This window comes from Dermochelys coriacea, chromosome 1 (assembly GCF_009764565.3).
Source record: "Dermochelys coriacea isolate rDerCor1 chromosome 1, rDerCor1.pri.v4, whole genome shotgun sequence".
Classification (NCBI taxonomy): Eukaryota; Metazoa; Chordata; order Testudines; family Dermochelyidae; genus Dermochelys; species Dermochelys coriacea.
The window spans coordinates 151,468,209-151,485,702 of NC_050068.2; the positions used below are offsets into that span (position 1 = coordinate 151,468,209).

The 17,494-nt window shown below is 42.4% G+C and overlaps 1 protein-coding gene across 1 annotated transcript in view; it reads left to right on the top strand.

Moving 5' to 3' along the window:
- Positions 1 to 235: 235 nt before the first annotated feature.
- LOC119842815 (cytochrome b-245 heavy chain) overlaps positions 236 to 17,494 on the top strand; it is a 33,358-nt gene continuing 16,099 nt past the window's right edge. The window contains exons 1-5 of the mRNA XM_038371466.2: positions 236 to 594; positions 3,707 to 3,802; positions 5,598 to 5,708; positions 15,818 to 15,902; positions 16,940 to 17,085. Of these exons, the coding sequence (XP_038227394.1) occupies positions 550 to 594; positions 3,707 to 3,802; positions 5,598 to 5,708; positions 15,818 to 15,902; positions 16,940 to 17,085 (483 nt within the window). The 5' untranslated portion in view covers positions 236 to 549. The remainder of the gene's footprint in view (positions 595 to 3,706; positions 3,803 to 5,597; positions 5,709 to 15,817; positions 15,903 to 16,939; positions 17,086 to 17,494) is intronic.

Consider the following 17,494-nt stretch of genomic DNA (forward strand, 5'->3'; position numbering starts at 1 on the left):
CTAGGCCAGAGTTGCTAGTGCATGTCTATCAGGGAGGGGGATGGTAAATCAACTGTGGAGGCTTTTGTGGGATTCTGAGCTGCAGGAGAGTAATACATTGTGGAGGAGAGGAAGGTGAAAAGCAGGTGTGGCAGGGACAGGGTGTAGTGCTGGGGGGAGGACGAACTGAGGAGGAGTCTGATCATGTGTAGCTTTTCTTATTACTTTACAACACTGAAACCCTTTAGTGCAAAGTGACACCACGGTTTTGGGCAGAAACACCCTCCAGTGACATTTTGTTTAACCCAAAGTAGTTCATACACAAGAGAAAAATGTCAATTTCAAGCTCTCCTTATTTAAGGCTGGGGTCTTAAGATGTTGCGTTTGTAGAGATGTCAGGAAAGCTATAGCAAATTTAAACCATTGCTTGGGTTGATGATTAGCTAATTTCTAGATGAACGACAAAGGAAACAGGTTGCGTCAAGGCTGCTGCTCTCACTTCCTTCTGTGGGGAGATGCACACATTGCCTGAAAAAGAACAAAGCCAGTGTGCACCCCGTCCCAGCAAAGATGGGCAACTGGGTGGTGAACGAGGGAGTCTCCATCCTTGTCATTGTAAGTACAATACCTTATTGTGATTCACATTTGGCCACACGTGTTGTGAGAGTTGAAATATGCTGATCACTTTGAGTCAGTTTTAACATATCCGATATTGGGCTATGGGTAAGCAATAGAACCTGAAGAGAATTACTGGGTGAAATCACAGAGTTCCTTAGTTGTAAAGTGCCATTTACTTCAATGGGGCCAGGTTTTCATTGTGTATTTTAAGTCTCATTTGATTAGTTTATATGTATGTAAGTGTTTGGATGGGAGAGTGATCATGGCATGAGAGAGAGCTAATAGCATTACATTTCAATGTAAACTCTGTGAATGAAAGTAAAGAAATACTTTATCAGACTAGCTAGAAATAAGAGCTAATGAAACTGAATTCTATAATGTACAGTGCTCAGTGTAGGCTATTTATATCAGAGTGGCAGATTCTGGGATTCTGCATGTGAGGATCCTTTGTTAAGATTTGCTGTGCTTGACTCTTGCATGAATATGCAGTGAAAACAAGGCTATATCATTCTAGCCAGTGGGTTCAGTTAGCTCCAGCCAGGATATGAAAGTGGTTGGAATCCCTCTGTGTAGGGGAGCTAGGGTCTGGGACAGAGATCACCCTGGAAAAGCCAAACTTGGAGAGGAAAACTTAGATGGGGGTTTAATAAGTGAATGTTTTTATTTGATTTATTAATAAAGCCAAATGCCCCCAAAAGACTAGATTCAGACTACACGGCCTGTATGTTCATATGTGTATATATACATAGCAACACATGTACTAGAAGCAGGATGTGAATTCAACTTTGATTCCTGTTATATTCCTGTATTTTCCTTTTAAACAGTTGATTGCTAGTCAAAGATATCTTTAAAATCTGGCTTGATATACAGTGCAATTATGAGAAATAGTGAATTGATTCTATATCGTCAAGAGTTACTAGAACTGATTTTTAGATTTGCTTTCCAAACGTCTAAAAATAACGTAATGTTGATGATGTGTAATAGGTTTATTAAATGAATAGCCATAAACTAGTCTGGAAAATCATAAGTCCTGATCTTGCAAATACTTTTGAATATGCTTAATTTTATAGACCTGAACAGTCCCACTGAAATCAATGCTCAGGTGCCTATAATTAAGAATGTGAGCAAGTGTTTGCAGGATCAGGGCTTTAATCTACCTGTGGCAAAAGAAATGATACTTCCATATTTAAAAGCTCAGCTGCTCTTTTTTCTCATTAAAGAGCTTGTCTTGAGAAAATATAGATATTCAATTCTGTAATAAGTTACCCATAACTAGACACAGAATTTGTTGCCAGATGCTATTAAAGCTAATATTCTATATACCAATAGGAAAAAAGTAGACTTAGAAATGTAGCATTTGTGCTTGCTGAAATGTGAACCTGTGTAGTCAGAAATGGATTGTGCCTGCCATTTACTGGTAATTACTGTCCGTAAAGATATCAGTAGCTAGGACACATTTAAAAATGCAGTTTGAACATCCCGATGGCTTGACAAATCAATGTATTGTGCTATCATGATCAGTGCTTCAAGTAAGCAAAAGTTCACAGGAGCTGAGCTCTGGCATGTCTCCCTCACAAGAGCTGAATATTAGCTGAATTAAAACAAAAGTGTATTTTCACTAGAGTAAGAAAAAAGATTGAAAGGAAAAATAAGGGAAGTTGTAGAGACAGAAACAAGCCAAGGGAAAGCTTCTTTAGAGGGTCTGATTGGAACAGCGTTCAGCACTGTTCACTGTTACGGTATTATATGCTACTTGAGTGTTATTCCCCTGGCTAGACTTGTAATGCAGCCTTAGGAGTTCTTCTGAACTTTTCTTCCTGCTTTGCACTTCCTCTGTAATTGAGATCTGGGGTCGGATTCTCATCTCCCACATTCCAGTTTTACACGATGGAACTCCATTCCCTTCAGTGGTGTCACTCCTGATTTACCCTAATGTAAGTGGGAGGAGAAACAGGCCTTCAAGGTCTAGGTTGGTCCCAGGCTTTATCACAATGCTAGTGAGGGCCAGGGCCCATTGCAGAAGCAACACCTGAATCCTTAGGGTAGGAGTAAGGGAGTGTGGCACTATAATTTTCTACCACCCCAACCCCCAACAGAAGGTTTGATTCACCCCCAACTCTCTGCTCCCTCCTCCCCATCCCTCCCATGTGTTTCTTTCCCACCTGGTAAAGCCACCTGGGGCAGGGCACAGGGGTGCAAGCTGCCCATAGCCCCCAGCTATTGCTCTGTGGGACTTGAAGCCAAACAACTATCTCTACAACTGGGAAGAGCAGGCCTGATGCAGTGAGACCTGCTGGGCTGTGTGCTCTGGCAGGGATTTCATAGGGACTCAGACTGAGCTTATAGCTACCCTCGCCCTGTAGAAACTAGTGGGAGGGGGGTCACAGTACAGTTGAAAGCCACCTTTGCCTTTGGCACAGCTTCAACGCCTGGCTCCTACAAGGGGAAATCTGACTGAAGACCTGCCATTAATAATAGTCATCAGCTCAACCATACACACATGGCCTCAGGGTCACATGTACCTCACAAAACCACCTGAGCTAAAGGGGACACTCAGTAAGCTGCTGTAGTACTGTGGCTTATTTCCTCCATAGGCTACAACCTTTGAGAAGGTGGTCTAATCACACACACTTAAGAAGATCTGACGTTGCATCCAGTTCAAGGCAATGATATAAACATATGTTAGTCAGTATGTGTAGTCTTAGGGAGGATACTTGTAGCACGGTTAGCTCTAGGGATATTCCACTAGTGTATATGCCGGGAGAGGAAACTGGATTAATGGGGATGGGAACCGGGGTGGAGTGTGGGGAAATTATAATATAGAATGAAGGGGTAGTTAACAAGAACCCTTGCCTGGACTTAGCACAAAATAATAATAATAAAAAACCACCTTAATCACTACCCCTGAGGAAATGGCAGCGTCCATTATATCAAAGAGGTAAATAGGGGTAAAGCTTTTAAGGCCAGAAAGGGTTATTAGATCATCTATGGCTTATGGTATTCAGGAGGTCACACTAGAATTTCATCCAGTAACTCCTGTATTGAGCCCAATTTGTGTCTGACCAAAACGTACCTTTTGATTGCATCCAATTGTATTTTTCTCATTCAGCTTGTGTGGCTGGGGTTAAATGCCTTCCTCTTTTGGTGGTACTACAGAGTATATGATGTTCCAGTCAAATACCACTATAGCAGAGTGCTTCTTGGGGTAAGTACAGTACATGTGTTACCATGGCATATATTGAACAGGTACAATTTTAACTAACCCTTCCTATTTTGTCCTCAAATTTATTTGGCAGAGACAGTAGCAGTTCAAAACTCATACAAACAGATAACTGAACATACATGGTGCTTTCAAACAGAAAAATGGAATGCAGAGCAGATAAATCCCATTCTAGAGATGTCTTCCAGGAAGATTCACATTCCTTTTAATTAAAAAATAGAACATAGATCGTGACTGCTTTATTAAGCAGAAGCAGTACAAAGTATTGCCCTGGAATAATAAAAAAAAGTTATCTTAATTTTTTTCATAGAATCATTTTTCTATCTTGAAGTGAATAGTTTACACAGCTGTTTGCCCACAAGACTAGTTGTCATTTATGATTATATCAAAATATAGCTATATATAAGACCCTGGAGTACCAAATGTAATCCAATTGGCTGAGATAGGTCATGTGACTTATTATAAACTAGCTTCCAAAACTTTCTGATCACATTACCGCATTAGGCACAATGAAACAGGCTGTTGCTAAAGCCAATTTGTGAGATGCTGCAAGAGATTCAAACCAAGCTGATTTCTATTAGTATTTTTATATACTACAGAGAAGTCAGTGATGGGGATTGCTCATATTCTTAAAAAAGTGATCATGGTAGAACCTCATTGCAAAAATTACTGTTGGCTCTGAGTCATAAAACAATAGGATATTTTCCACAGAGTTACTGATTTAGTTCAACAAAGCTGGGAATCTTGCTCTTCCTTTCACAGTCAAACGTATTGTTCAAATTCTGCTCTTATAAGGGTGCAATGCCCTTTGAAGGTGCTTCTGTAACTGAAAGGAGAATTTTTCCAAAATTGCTCAGTCTGAATGGAGATTTACAAATTGTTCCTCCATCCTTAATTAAAAAAAAAGAAGCAAGCTTCTTTTTTTTATGCTCTTTGCTGAAGTTGTAAATCTGAAACCATGAGGAATATCATGATCAATACAAAGTTTTCTTTTAAAATGGCACCAGTCATAAAAAGAAAGAGAAACCTGTATTTAGAGAAAATCATTGGACTAAATCTAGTCCTGGTTTCTTTCTTGAATATACATATTATAGGATACAGTTTCCTAGTATGCTGTACCCTTCTTCATCTAACTCCCTACCAGTCTTCAATAAGACCAGATTTTAATAGCCATCAGATGGGGGACTGCTAACTGATTACATCTGCTCTGTGTTAGGTCTGAAAGCTGAGGCCAAACAGTGAGCCTTTAAAATAATGAGATAATTTTAACACTGAAAAGAGAAGCAAGGCATCTCTGTGCTGCTGTATGTGTGTTCAACTGATCTGTACAGACCCTCGGGTGAAATTTAAATGACATCCTTAATTCTCATTTGTACTCAGGCTAAGTGTAAAGAAGCTCTAGGGTGGGTGAGCGTCAGGATTAAGGGTACATCTACAGTGCTGCTGGGAGTGTGCCTCCCATCCTGGGTACACAGACATGTGCTAGCTCTGCTTGAACTAGTGTGCTAAAAATAGCAGTGTGGCTGTTGCAGCATGGGCTAGGTTGGACTTTGGGCAGGGGCAGTCAGGCAGGCTTGTACTTGGCAGCTAGCCTGTGCTGCTGTCCATGCCATGATGGCTGTACTGCTATTTTTAGTATGTTAACTCAAGCAGAGCTAGTATGTGTCTGTCTGCCCAGGCTGGGAGGTACCCTCCTTCCCAGCTGCTGTGTAGACATACCCTTAGTTTTTTTTACTCCATGTGTTGTGCTGATATTGCCCTGTGTTACATTGCATTACAGTCTGCTTTGGCTTGGGCACGAGCACCTGCGGCCTGTTTGAATTTCAACTGCTTGCTGATTCTGCTGCCAGTCTGTCGAAACCTGCTCTCCTTCCTCAGAGGATCCAGTGCGGTAAGATGAAGAAAGACTTTCAGAATACTTGAGAGAGAAGCCCATGTTACTGAGCTTGAGTTCCCCAAAAGTATCTTTCTTTTTACATGCCCCTTTTCAGAAGTAATGAAATCCCAGAGTTTTGCCGTGGAAGAGAAGTGAGGGTTATACACTGAGAACAACTAAACCACAAAGGCCTCACTTTCAAATGTCATCCCTGGAGTTTCACCCATTTATGCCAGAGATGAATTTGGCCCTTAGCTTCTAACTTTGTGCCAGCAATTTTGAAAGAAAGATACAAATATTTTTCAAAAGCCATTAGAGCCAGATTTTCACACTTGATCCTTCTATTATATTCTCCTTTCTCTGCTCTGCATGGTTTATGCCAGACTCAGCCTAAAATTGCTTAACAGCCTTCTGACCTTCTCCAGCCTATGGAGCATAGGTGCAATAGGATGCACATGAGAAGCACCACTAAGTGTTGTTCCATGCTAACTGAAATTGTGAGTGGTCTTCCAAGGTAGCCCTAACCAGTGCACACTGCAGCAATCTAGCAATCAAGACATGGATAACTGAGAGGAAAATATTCTATCCAAGCACAAACCTATCCTTGGCTACTTCAGTCAGGGCTTGCAAACCTTACTAAAACAAAATGTTCAAATGAGAAAGGAGATACCATTTCATCTAGTTACTTCCCCTCCAAACCCTATCCTATCACCTCAGATTTATCTGAATTGCACTTGGTCGCCTTATTCTCATCCAAAGCTACCAGCAGGCACTGGAAAACTAAAGATGCTACTCTGTCGTGGTCCAATGAAAGAGAATCACAGCACTGTTTCATGCAAAACATCTCATCATCCCTCTTCTTTCTTCCTGTACTCCTCAGCACAAACATGTACATACCCAGTGGCTCCAGTTCAAGGATTTGATTTAGCTCTGTAAAAGCCTTGTAAGACTTCATGCCTTAGAGATGCCTTCCCTGCTTACGGGTCATCCCAAGGGTTGAGATCAGTTGGGACTTTCTTACCAGGTTTCTCCAGGTCTCCTACAAGGATTTTCTCAGTAAGTGGCCCTCAGCCCAAGGCTGTTAGCCTAAAGACTGTGTTACAAGGTTTATCCAGGCCTTTGCATGAGGCTGGTGGGCTGAGTGTTGTTTGTAGGCTAGAAGGGGTTCTTTTATAGTTGAAGGATTTGTTTGTTTTAGTGATATTTATAATAAAATGCAGTTACAACAGGTCTTGTGAATAAAATGAAAAATAAATGAGGAGTTTGGCCTCATCCTGCCCTGGAACATGAGACATTTTCCCACTTCACCAAGTCACTACAAAATGTCAGACACTTCGGCACAGCTTTTAGTTTTCATGTCTAGAGAGACCCAGGACAGGGTGCTGCTTGTTGGTCACTCTTCAGTTGACTTGGCAGAGCTGTGTGGACAAATACTTCCTTGGCATCTGTTACATTATGCTTGGCTCAGGCTATTGCAGTTAGTCCCATCAGTTTATGGGCAAATCTAGAAACTACAAGACAGGGTCTTCAAGGCTAAAAATCTAACTTTAATACAAAAAAATTCTTTTAACTTACAGGAGTTAAAATTGGAGTAAATGTCCAGCCTCCATGTCTCTGCCATTGCTTCATAAGCAATATGCTATGAGTTTCACTTCTCATTTTTCAAATAATTTGTTCTTTCCTAATGGCAAGTAACACTTATTTACTGAGAAAAGGGGAAAAGAGCTCAGAGTTGAGGAAATTTTTAAAAGATTGTACAATCTCTTTCCTATACTTTTTCCAAAAACTGAACAGCACAGTTGTTATGGGTTATCAGATGAAGTGTCATTTAACAGCATCTAAGGGTTATCTGTCTTATGTCAGATACTATTTTATTCCAGCATTATATGGACTTATAGCTACATAGCACCTGATGCATTATTTACATATTCCAAAATTCCACTGATTTCATTAGGATCATATGGAAAAATACTATGCAATATTGTAATTTAAAACTGTATCATAAAGCATGTGCACCAGGAGGTGACTTAAGGAGGTGACTTAAGGTTTCACAGGAAACCTTAAGACTGCTTGACTTTGCAACCTGAATGTTCTTTTATATTTTTTTTATTACATTTCCTAGATTTTTAAAAAAAGAGAAATGGGAAAAAAAAAACTACCATCAGAAACTTAGTTATACTCCACGTGTTGTCAGCAGGGTATGAACCCAAGACTTTCACATTCACAGTACAGACTTCTACCACTTGTGCTCACTGAATAACTGGTAGTAGTGGAAGCAGGTTATCCTTTATATGGCATAACCCCTAGAAGAGGCCATAATACACACCTTGGCAATGGGTTGTTAGACAGCAGTAAAATATTACTCCTGAGAGAATTCAGCACCAAAAAATTAAAAATTCCATGCACAATATTTTAAAATTCTACAAAATTCTGCACGTGTTATTTGTCAAAATAACACAATATAATCATACCTTTCATTTTCAATTAATTGCTGACAAGCATTGTGAAATATATTACCAAAAGAATTGAAAATGGTGTGATTTTTATATTGTTGTGTTATTTTAGCAAATAAAATATGCAGAATTTAAAACTATTTTTTTTGATGCAGAATATTTTATTTTTGGTGCAGAATTCCCTCGAGTGCCAGGGTGGTGCTGTGTGGTGCAATCTGGGCGTGGCTTGGGGGGAGCGGGGTGGATCTGGATGCACAGGGGTTCATTGTGGGGTTCTGGGTGCAGGGGGGGATGGGACTCTGCAGGGGAGTCTAGGTGAAGGTGGTTAGGGCTCAGTGGGGATGGGGTTCTGGGTGTGAGAGGCTCAGTGGGGGTCTGGGTGCTGGGGGATTGGGACTTCGTGGTGTGGAGGTTTGGGTGTAGCTGGTTGGAGCTCAGTGGGGTGGGGATTTGGGTATAGGCAGCTCCCGATGCAGGGGGTGAGGCTCGGTGGGCGGGGGTTGGCTGTAGGGGGCTCAGTGGGGAGGTTCTGGGTGCAGGGAGGTCAGGTGCAGGGGATGAAGCTCAGTGAGGTGGAGGTTATTGGGGGATTGGTTGGGGGCATTCAGAGTGCAGGGGGGGCATGTGGATTGGCAGGGGGTTCAGATGCATAGGGTTCAGGTGGACAGGGGAAGCAGCTCCCCAAACAATGACCCCTCCCCCCCCATGGCTGAGGAGCAATGGGGCCAGGAAGTGTGAGGATGGGTCACTGTACAAGGAGCTGTTCCCCCTGTCTGCCCAATCCCTGTGCATCTGAACCCCCTGCCACACACACCCCTAACCCCCAACCAGCCAAGCCTCACCCCTTGCACCCAGACTCCCCTGCTAACAGCCTCCCCACAATGCAGAGCTTCCTGCAGCTGGGGGAGGTTTCTGGGGGGTTGATCTGACCCAGCCCTGGCTGCTCCACGCAGGGAAGAAGGAGGGGAAGGGGAATGCCATCTCTGTCATTCTCCTTCCCCTGTCCCCTCCAGCCCAGCTGGGATTAATGTCTCTGGATGGCCAGGGCATCCACAGACCTCCCCACCCCACCCACAACAATGACTTACCTCTCTTCTGGCTGCTCCGGGTGCCCGAACAGATGTGCCAATGTAGCCAGGAAGGGGGGAGTGAGCACTGGTGCAGCTTCTCTTTGCTTCCCTGCAAAAACCATTTTTCTGCAGGGAAGCAAAGAGAATCTGCAGGGGGGACATGTTTCTGCATGGGCGCAGTGGTGCAGAATTCCCCCAGGAGTAAAATTTAGAACTTCAGGATTCCTGGGTACTGTTCCAGGCTCTCCGAGAAGAGTGTAGTCTAGTGGCTAGAAAAGTAGTTAAAGGTACCATAACCAAGTATTTCTACCTGAAAGAAAGTGTGGCTAAGTGGCTGGGCTTTGATTTGCTATGTTGGAGCTCTAGGTTCTATTTCCAATTCTCCCAGAGGTGCCCTTCTGTTTAATAGTTGTTGCAAAGCACATAGAAATATTAAAATCAGTCTGTGAGAGAGGTGGAATTTGAATTCATGGGGCCAGATTCTCTGGTTTGCTCTATTCCCCTTCCATCACTGGAATGGTGTAAATGGAGTGGAGACTGGTTACATCCCCATCACTTATGTAAAAACTGAACAGTAACTATTATTGTCCTAATGTAAAATTATTTTCCTGTGGTAGTTATTTCCCTGAACTGTGACAGATTAGCTAGTATCAATCAAGATTAAAAGTCAACTCCTGGTGTTAAAGAAGTCATGAAATTAATTCCCATAAGACAAGGGTTTAGTTGTAAATTGGACCTTCTGCTTCGAGCACTAAACTGCTCACTCTTTGAGATGTGCAGCTCATGTTGTCTTATGTCCCTGTAAAGCTGTCTCTCCTCTGTTCTTCAATGGTTGGGGCAAATCCTGCTGGCAGGCTGGCTATCTGTAGCCAGGTGGTGAGAGTTTCTTGCTGCCAGCCCAGTTAACAAGTGTTGGGACCCTGCAGAGAGCTGCAGATTCATTTCTCAGTGAGGCATGTGGGACTTGTGAATTGTCCCTGTGACTGGGTTGGATTAGATGCCTTGAGGAGGGAGCTAGGGCCCTACAGAGGGAGATTGTGCAATAGGACTCCTAGGGCAGTTGGAATTTATTTAATTTGAGATACTTTTTTCATAAGAAAGTTATGGCAGGAAGAAGGGGTTTTTTTATTTTATGCAAATTTTGTGCAGTCCTAGATTGGAGCAGGCTGGGGAATCCCACAGCTTACCTGCTGTCAGTCTTTTTTAAAATTAATTGCATTTAGGAGATGTCAGCAGCATAACAACCACTACAAAAAGCATAACTATATCCTATTGTGTGACTGAAAAATTCCCTAAAGAGTGGGCTTCTTGCCCCCCAAAGCTTCACAGGGGTTTGGGATTGAGGAGTGTGTGGTTGATTGGTTGGTTGGTTTTTTTTTAAAGGTGATGGTTCAATAACACTGCAACGGAAACCTTTCCCTAAACCCGCAAAAGAAGTGTTAATGTATAATTGAAAGAATAATTGAGTTCTCTATGTACATCAAGTGGCAGGAATTCTGCTTCTTTTATTGAATCAACATGTATTCCATCAAACAGGGAAACACTGTACAGCCATCGCTGTGCTTCACAGATTGGCCTTTTAAAACAGGCAGTTAGAGTTCAAAGTTCCTCTTTGTACAGTCTAGAGAAGGTCATCCGGGAGCAACAATTTTTTATTACATTGACTTTTTTTTTTAAACGTTTCCAATTATGTGTTTAAAATAAAGTATTGGAAGGCTAGTCTCTCCTGTCAGTTTATCGCCGTGTGACTGGTGAAATCAGCAGGGTAGCAGTAGTGTGGGGGGAGGATTCGTCCCCTAATGTAGGTTACTGTAACAGCTAGAAAATAGTCAAACAAGAGAACTGTGGTTAAATCATTTTCCAAATGCTAGTCTGAAACTACCTTTATTAGTATAGTCGATGTCCATGATATATCGAGAAATGGACTGGTGTGGAGGGCCAAATTCATTGCTGGTGTAATTCCATTGAAGTCAATGATGTTGCATCAGAAATTAACCTAGCCTGTTTTTTTTTCCCCCTCTCCTTTTCCCACATCCCTTCTATCCCCAACCCCTCTTTGTTTTATTCCTGGAAGATATGAGATCAACGCTGCTTTATAGGTACAGAATTGTAAGGTGTCCTCCCAATTAGCTGTAAAGCACTTTGTCCATGTTTTCAGTTATATTTGTTAAAAAAAATCCGAGAATTTTTCAGTGTTTATTTTCCAAACATTGAAACTGAAATGAAATCTGGTTAAAATGAAAAAAAAATTAAAAATCAGGGGAAAAGAAGAAAAATTTTTGATTATACTGTAGCAAAATGTGACAATTTTTTGGTTTGTTTTTATGTACAAAGGTTTATTTTTGTCTCTCTCAGAGCTGCTAGTTTTTCCAGAAATCCTTGTTTGCATATGCTTGTATAATTTTCTTCAAAGTATCCTCACTCATGTTGAGCCTCTTGCTGTCTTGGAGGTAGTCCAACTTTGAAAATAAGCTCTCTGCATCAACAGATCCAGTGGGTACGCTCAAAGCTTGCCGTGTCACTTTGCTAAAGTTGGGAATTGTATCTTGATGACTGTTCCAAAACACCAGCACATCTAGTTTCACATTGTCAGGGTTAAGCAAGTACATGTAAGTAGTAAATTACCCTTTCAACTTTGAAATTTCATGTTTAGTGGCAAATGATTGAAACACTCTGGCAAAATGGTCCTAGTCTGCTGCAAAATTTACCTTGAGGAAGGGGTACAATTACAGGATGACATTCCAAAAAGAATCTTCAGCACCAAACACTGCGGGGTTCAGATTATGGGACACAGTCATCTCCCATTTCTGTCTGAGCATTGTGTGTAGAAGGTTTTGAATGCTTGTTTGGTTCTCATATTCTGGGGTGGGAAGGATTTCTAGAAAACAGCTGGGTTTTTTTTTTTTTCATCGTATGTTTCTCCTGCAGCTTTTGTGCTCGCTTCAGCTGAGATTTTAGTTGTCAGGATCTAGTAAATGTCTGTACTGGCAACTATGTCGGAAGTAGTCCAATAAAATTCCAGTGTTTTCTGTTTGTCACATAGTGATTCCAAGTTTTCAACCATGAACGTTAACTTGGTGCGCAGAGTGTGGTGGTCATTTTGGTTATTTGGTAGTTGCTTCCGAGTTTCTGCTTTAGAACCAACAAAACTCAAGATGATCTAGGAGATGCAGTAGCACAGTGCACCTGTTATTTACAGGAGAGGCAGTGTAATACAAGCTCATCTACTGATGTGGCACAACAGGTGTAGTCATCAGCACCCGCCTCTGCACTCGTCTCGCACTGCGTAAAACAAAGCCTTCAACTTGTTTGCATGCTTGAAAATGGCCCCGAATCCAATGATGCAAGATTTCACATCTTCCATTTCTCCTGTAGCAGTAGCTACTGCCAGTGCAGTGTTAATCAGATGAGCAGGACAGGTAAGATGTAGCAGCTCCACTTTCTGATTTGAATTTAATCTCCTGTGCAAACATAGTCATGTAGGAAGCAGACTCTGTGTTAGTTGTGGCCACATTTTCCCAAATTAGTTGGTACATCTCAAATATGTCAGTTATTGCTGCATCGACAAAACAGCTATCAGCAGAGGGGATGAATGTCACATCAACACAAAACAATGTGGGCTTATTTGTGTAACCCTTCTGCCTGTCAGAGTTGGCAGCAACAAGGGCTGGGTTCAGTATCTAGGGGTACCATTTCAATAACACAATGCAAAACTGGCTCAAGCTCCCACCTTATGATCTGGGACATTTACATACCCACCCCCCCCCCCGGGCGCCTCTAAGAGGCAGTACTTCCCCTCTTGTAAGCACAGAGTCTGAGCGTTGCAAAAGCCTTTTAATAAAGGAGGGAAACAATGCAGCATTATGTTGGGGAAACACCACAAAGCAAAAGACCCACCCCCAGGTAAGTTTGGCAGTGTCCTTTTCCCCTCAGGGTCTTAAATCCAGCAACCCAATAGTCACACCCCCCCGCAGCTTCTGTCCTTGGTCAGTGCAGCCCCCCCAGAGTTCAGAAGTTCATCTGCAGAGTTTACCTCCCAGCCTGGGTGGAAGTGAAGGGAGGTATGGGAGGCATCTTACATGCTCCATTGCTTGGGTCGACAGCCGAGTGCCACACCTCTCCATGGGGTTCTGCTGCAGTCTTCACCACCAGCCGCGTCTCTCCACCAACCACCCTGCTATCTGCTCCACTCCGCTCCAGCTGTCCGCTCCACTTCGCCAGCCGCTCACCAACTTGTCTTCAGGCCCCCCCACTTAACACAGCTCTCAGCAATTTCAGCTCTTTAGTGATTTCAGCTGGTAGTAGAAGAGCCTCAGTGCTGGTGCACCACTAGCCCAAAGTAGGTCTAATGTTTATTAGACCTAGGTATCAGTGATTGCAGTTCTGCAGCATGTAACAAGACTCCTAATGGAGCCAAAATTAGCTCTGTCATTACATCATGGTGAGAAGAGGGATCAAAGCAGTGTTTAGGGCCCTCAGAAGGGACCTATGCTACCAAGTACATATAACTGTATCCAGCCTCTCTCAATTCACTGGGTTTTGGAACCCATGTCCCTTGCCTAGCAAGTGCTACTTAGTTGAGGGCGAGTCCCTTCGTCATAAAATGCCAAGTACAGTTCTATTGTCCTTGATTCACATAACCAGGATAACAACCCTTTATTACTCCTGCTCCAACAACAGAGAGACTGGGGACCCCACAGCAGCCAAAGTAACCATTTGGGCAAGCAGTCCATCGTGATAGGCAGGGAGGGTGTGCCCATGCAAACGAGAATGCCCATGCAAGCGAGATCAGCCCCTGAAGTCCTTTTCCACAGGTCACCACCAGATGTCGGGTAGAGCTCATTCTGACTCTGCTTACATCTGCTTTGAAATAAAAAAATGAAAACAAAAGGCCGAGAATTGGATGGTCCAAAGCATTGAGAGACTTGTCAAAAATCAGACTAGACTCCACATTTCCATCAATTCGTTCCATCAGTTTAGATACTAAAGCATCATTATTTTCTTTCTGATACTTACGAGTGAGGTTGTCTTCATTAGGAAGAGTTTTTGCTACTGGACTGTATTGTTGCACAAAGTCACCAATAGGCCCCTCTGCTATTAACAGTGTTATCCGGCAAAACAAAGAGCATGCACAAATTCATTGACACAATCGTGCTGTGTCCTCTCTTTCATTAAAACCCTGGTGAAAGCTCCTGATATTGACTGTTTATCCTGAAGCTCACTTTCTTCTTTAAGCTTCTTGTTTTTGCTTGCTGTCAACATGCTTCTTTGTTCTGTCAGCGCATGCACTGACCTCAGCGCTACAGTACTCACAACACAATGAGTCCTCTTAGCTCCCGTCTTTACTTGTCTTGAAAAGTTCTAAGCACTGATTTTCTTGTTGGTAATTCATAGATAGGCATAGATTTGAGTTTTTGCCCCATGTTTACCTTTTTATCTTAACTATCTGTAACCCCAAGGAGCTTACCTAGCTTCCTGGGGTTCTGTGTGCTGGTAGTTCAGGGAGAGGCACCCTGTCCCTGGTAGGAAAGGGGAGCCAAGGGCAGACTCAAAGTCTGCTAGGCAACCAAGAAGGGGAGAGGCTATTTAGAGCAACAGGGAGCCCTGTTGGTTTGGGGAAGGATTGCAGGCATATCTGCTCAGAGGAAGGGGCAGAGTGAAATGGCTGACAAGGGAAAGCCTGGGAAGAAGAGCTAGCCTGACCAATAAGGAGTGACATGCCCTACTCTGGGAGCCGTGGAGGGGGAGAAGCCATATTGGGAATAGTCTGGAGCCAGTCACAAAAAGGCTGTGTGGGAATCCAGACCCATCCATCCAAACCCATAAGGAGATTGGCACTAAAGGAGGTATCTGGGTGTATAGGGGGCATTACATATCTTTATTTGTGGAGGATTGATTGTTTCAATTCAGCACCACACTAATGGGATGCAAAGAAATAGGCAGGCAGCGGCTCCTTGTAAGCCAATCATAGCGCGATATTAACGATGTTTGATTTTTCCGACCTCCACCATGTGTGTTCTACATTGTGGCACTGCTTCAATATCATAGTTGCAGGACACAACAATTGTGTAAAGCTTTAGTGTTTAACAAAAATAAGTACCCCAAAAATACTGAGTGGATTGATAAATGGGTATAAATCAGTAAAAACTGAACTCCTTTAATAAAAAACTGGTAATTTATCAGTGAAAATCAATAAAAACTGAGAACGCAGAATGCTAAAAGTACTCGACACATGAACACTCAGGACTTCAGTGCTTTCTTGCAAAAATATGCTTGTATTTTCTCCAGACATCTTAAAAATAATTTGGTGTGTCCTGTTTCCATGTCTAACTGTTAATCTTAGACTGTTTGTATCATGTTTCCTGATGATTGCTTTTCATGGTTGGCAAAGAGAGGACAATGTAATGAATGTTTAAGAATACAAGGAAGAGAAGAAGAACACAGATAAGTATAGTCTCCAATTGATCCAAAGACTTCCACTGATTTCAATATGCTCTGGATCAGTCCTCAAATATGCAAACCAGTGTCACAACTGTTACCAAACTATATCCTTCACACCACAAATAATCTGCAAAGATTTTTCATTTTTTTTAACCCAAAGTGCTGCTCAACCCGTATCAGGAGACAGTTAGACAGGAACCTCACGTTTCACAAAATGGTGGCTTGGATGATTGCCCTTCATACTGGTAGGTATTTAAGAGTTTTCTTGATCATTGCTTTATCATTTCACCTTGCACAGAATCCAAATGGAAACAGTGTCTTTGGTGTTTATGACCAGGTACCTCATTTCACTAAACTAAGAGAATGACACATGGCATGGGTTAAATCCATTTCCAAATGCTAGTCTGAAACTAACAAAAAGCGAAGTGGCAAAAGACAATTCTCTGTTATTCCAGCACAGGCTACTCTTTAATAAAGGGTATTCAGCCATGCCCTCAGAAAAATTGATACCCAGCATTTAATGCTTTCTGAGGCTTGTTTCCAAACTGGGATGTTTGTAGTAAATAAGGAGAGTGAAGAAAGACAAGCTGCATATGAAGGACTGGGTAAATGGGCTTTCTCCCCTACTTGTTATGTAGACTCACCATAGACTTTTCTATGGTGCTGATCATCACAGTATCTGAGCATCTCACAAACAAGAATACACTGAGCTTCTCACTACCACTGTGGTCCCTTCCTGAGGTACGGCTGTTGTATTATTATTGGTATTTTACAGAAAGGGAACTGAGGCACAAACCGATTAAGTGACTTGCTCAAGGTCAAGCAGGAAGTCTGTGCCAGAGCTGGGAACACAGCTCAGACCACCTGAGTTTTGTATAAGTGCAGGATCAGACCCCCTCAGCCCAAATTTTCAAATGTGACTAGTGATTTTGAGTGCCCAACTAAAGACATCTCAAAGGGGCCTGAATTTCAGAAAGTGCTGAGCATGCACCCCCACTTGACTTTCTGTGTTGCTCAAATCACTTAGTCTGACTTGTGCCTCAGTTCCCCATCTGTAACACGGGCATAACACTCTCCTTCCTGACAGGGTAGTTGTGGGGATAAAATCCACTAATGATTGCGAGTCTCCCAGATACATGGTGATAGAGAGCAAAAGTTCTCTTCTGTAGTTTGGACAATGCCCTAGTGGTCAAAATCCAGAAACTTTTTCTGAGGTACCTGTACAGGAAATGGTATAACACTTACCTAACACAAGCCATGTTGTTTTCTCTGTCACTCACAGCCATACACACCATTGCACACTTATTTAACGTAGAGAGGTGTGTGGATGCACGTGTTGAAGTGAAAGGAACTATTCAAGCTGCTCTCTCTGATCTTGGTGACAAGCCACAAGAAACCTATCTGAATTTTGTCCGAAAAAAAATTGCGGTAAGTGACCCTGTGCCATGGGAAATGTTCATCTATGCAACTGTGTCAAGGACATTTTGTTATTTGCTATGGTTAGTAGGCTGAATCTGTGTTTAAACCACATTACAGGAACAAACCCTGCACAATGTATTCCTCTATATTTGGCAATAATTAATAATAGTGATGCTGAACTTCAGTAATAGCTCACATTTGTCCTCTAATGGTCTGAGTCCTTTAGAAACATTAATTCATTAAACTGCGCCTGTGCAAGGTAGCTAGATAAGCATCACTAATACCCCATTTTACAGATGGACTAAGAAAGTCACAGAGATGTGAAGATTAAAATCTTCAAACTTGAATTCCTATAATTGAGATCTGGTTTTTGTTGTCCCCCTGCCCCCCTCCCACACACACACACATCTGCTGAGCA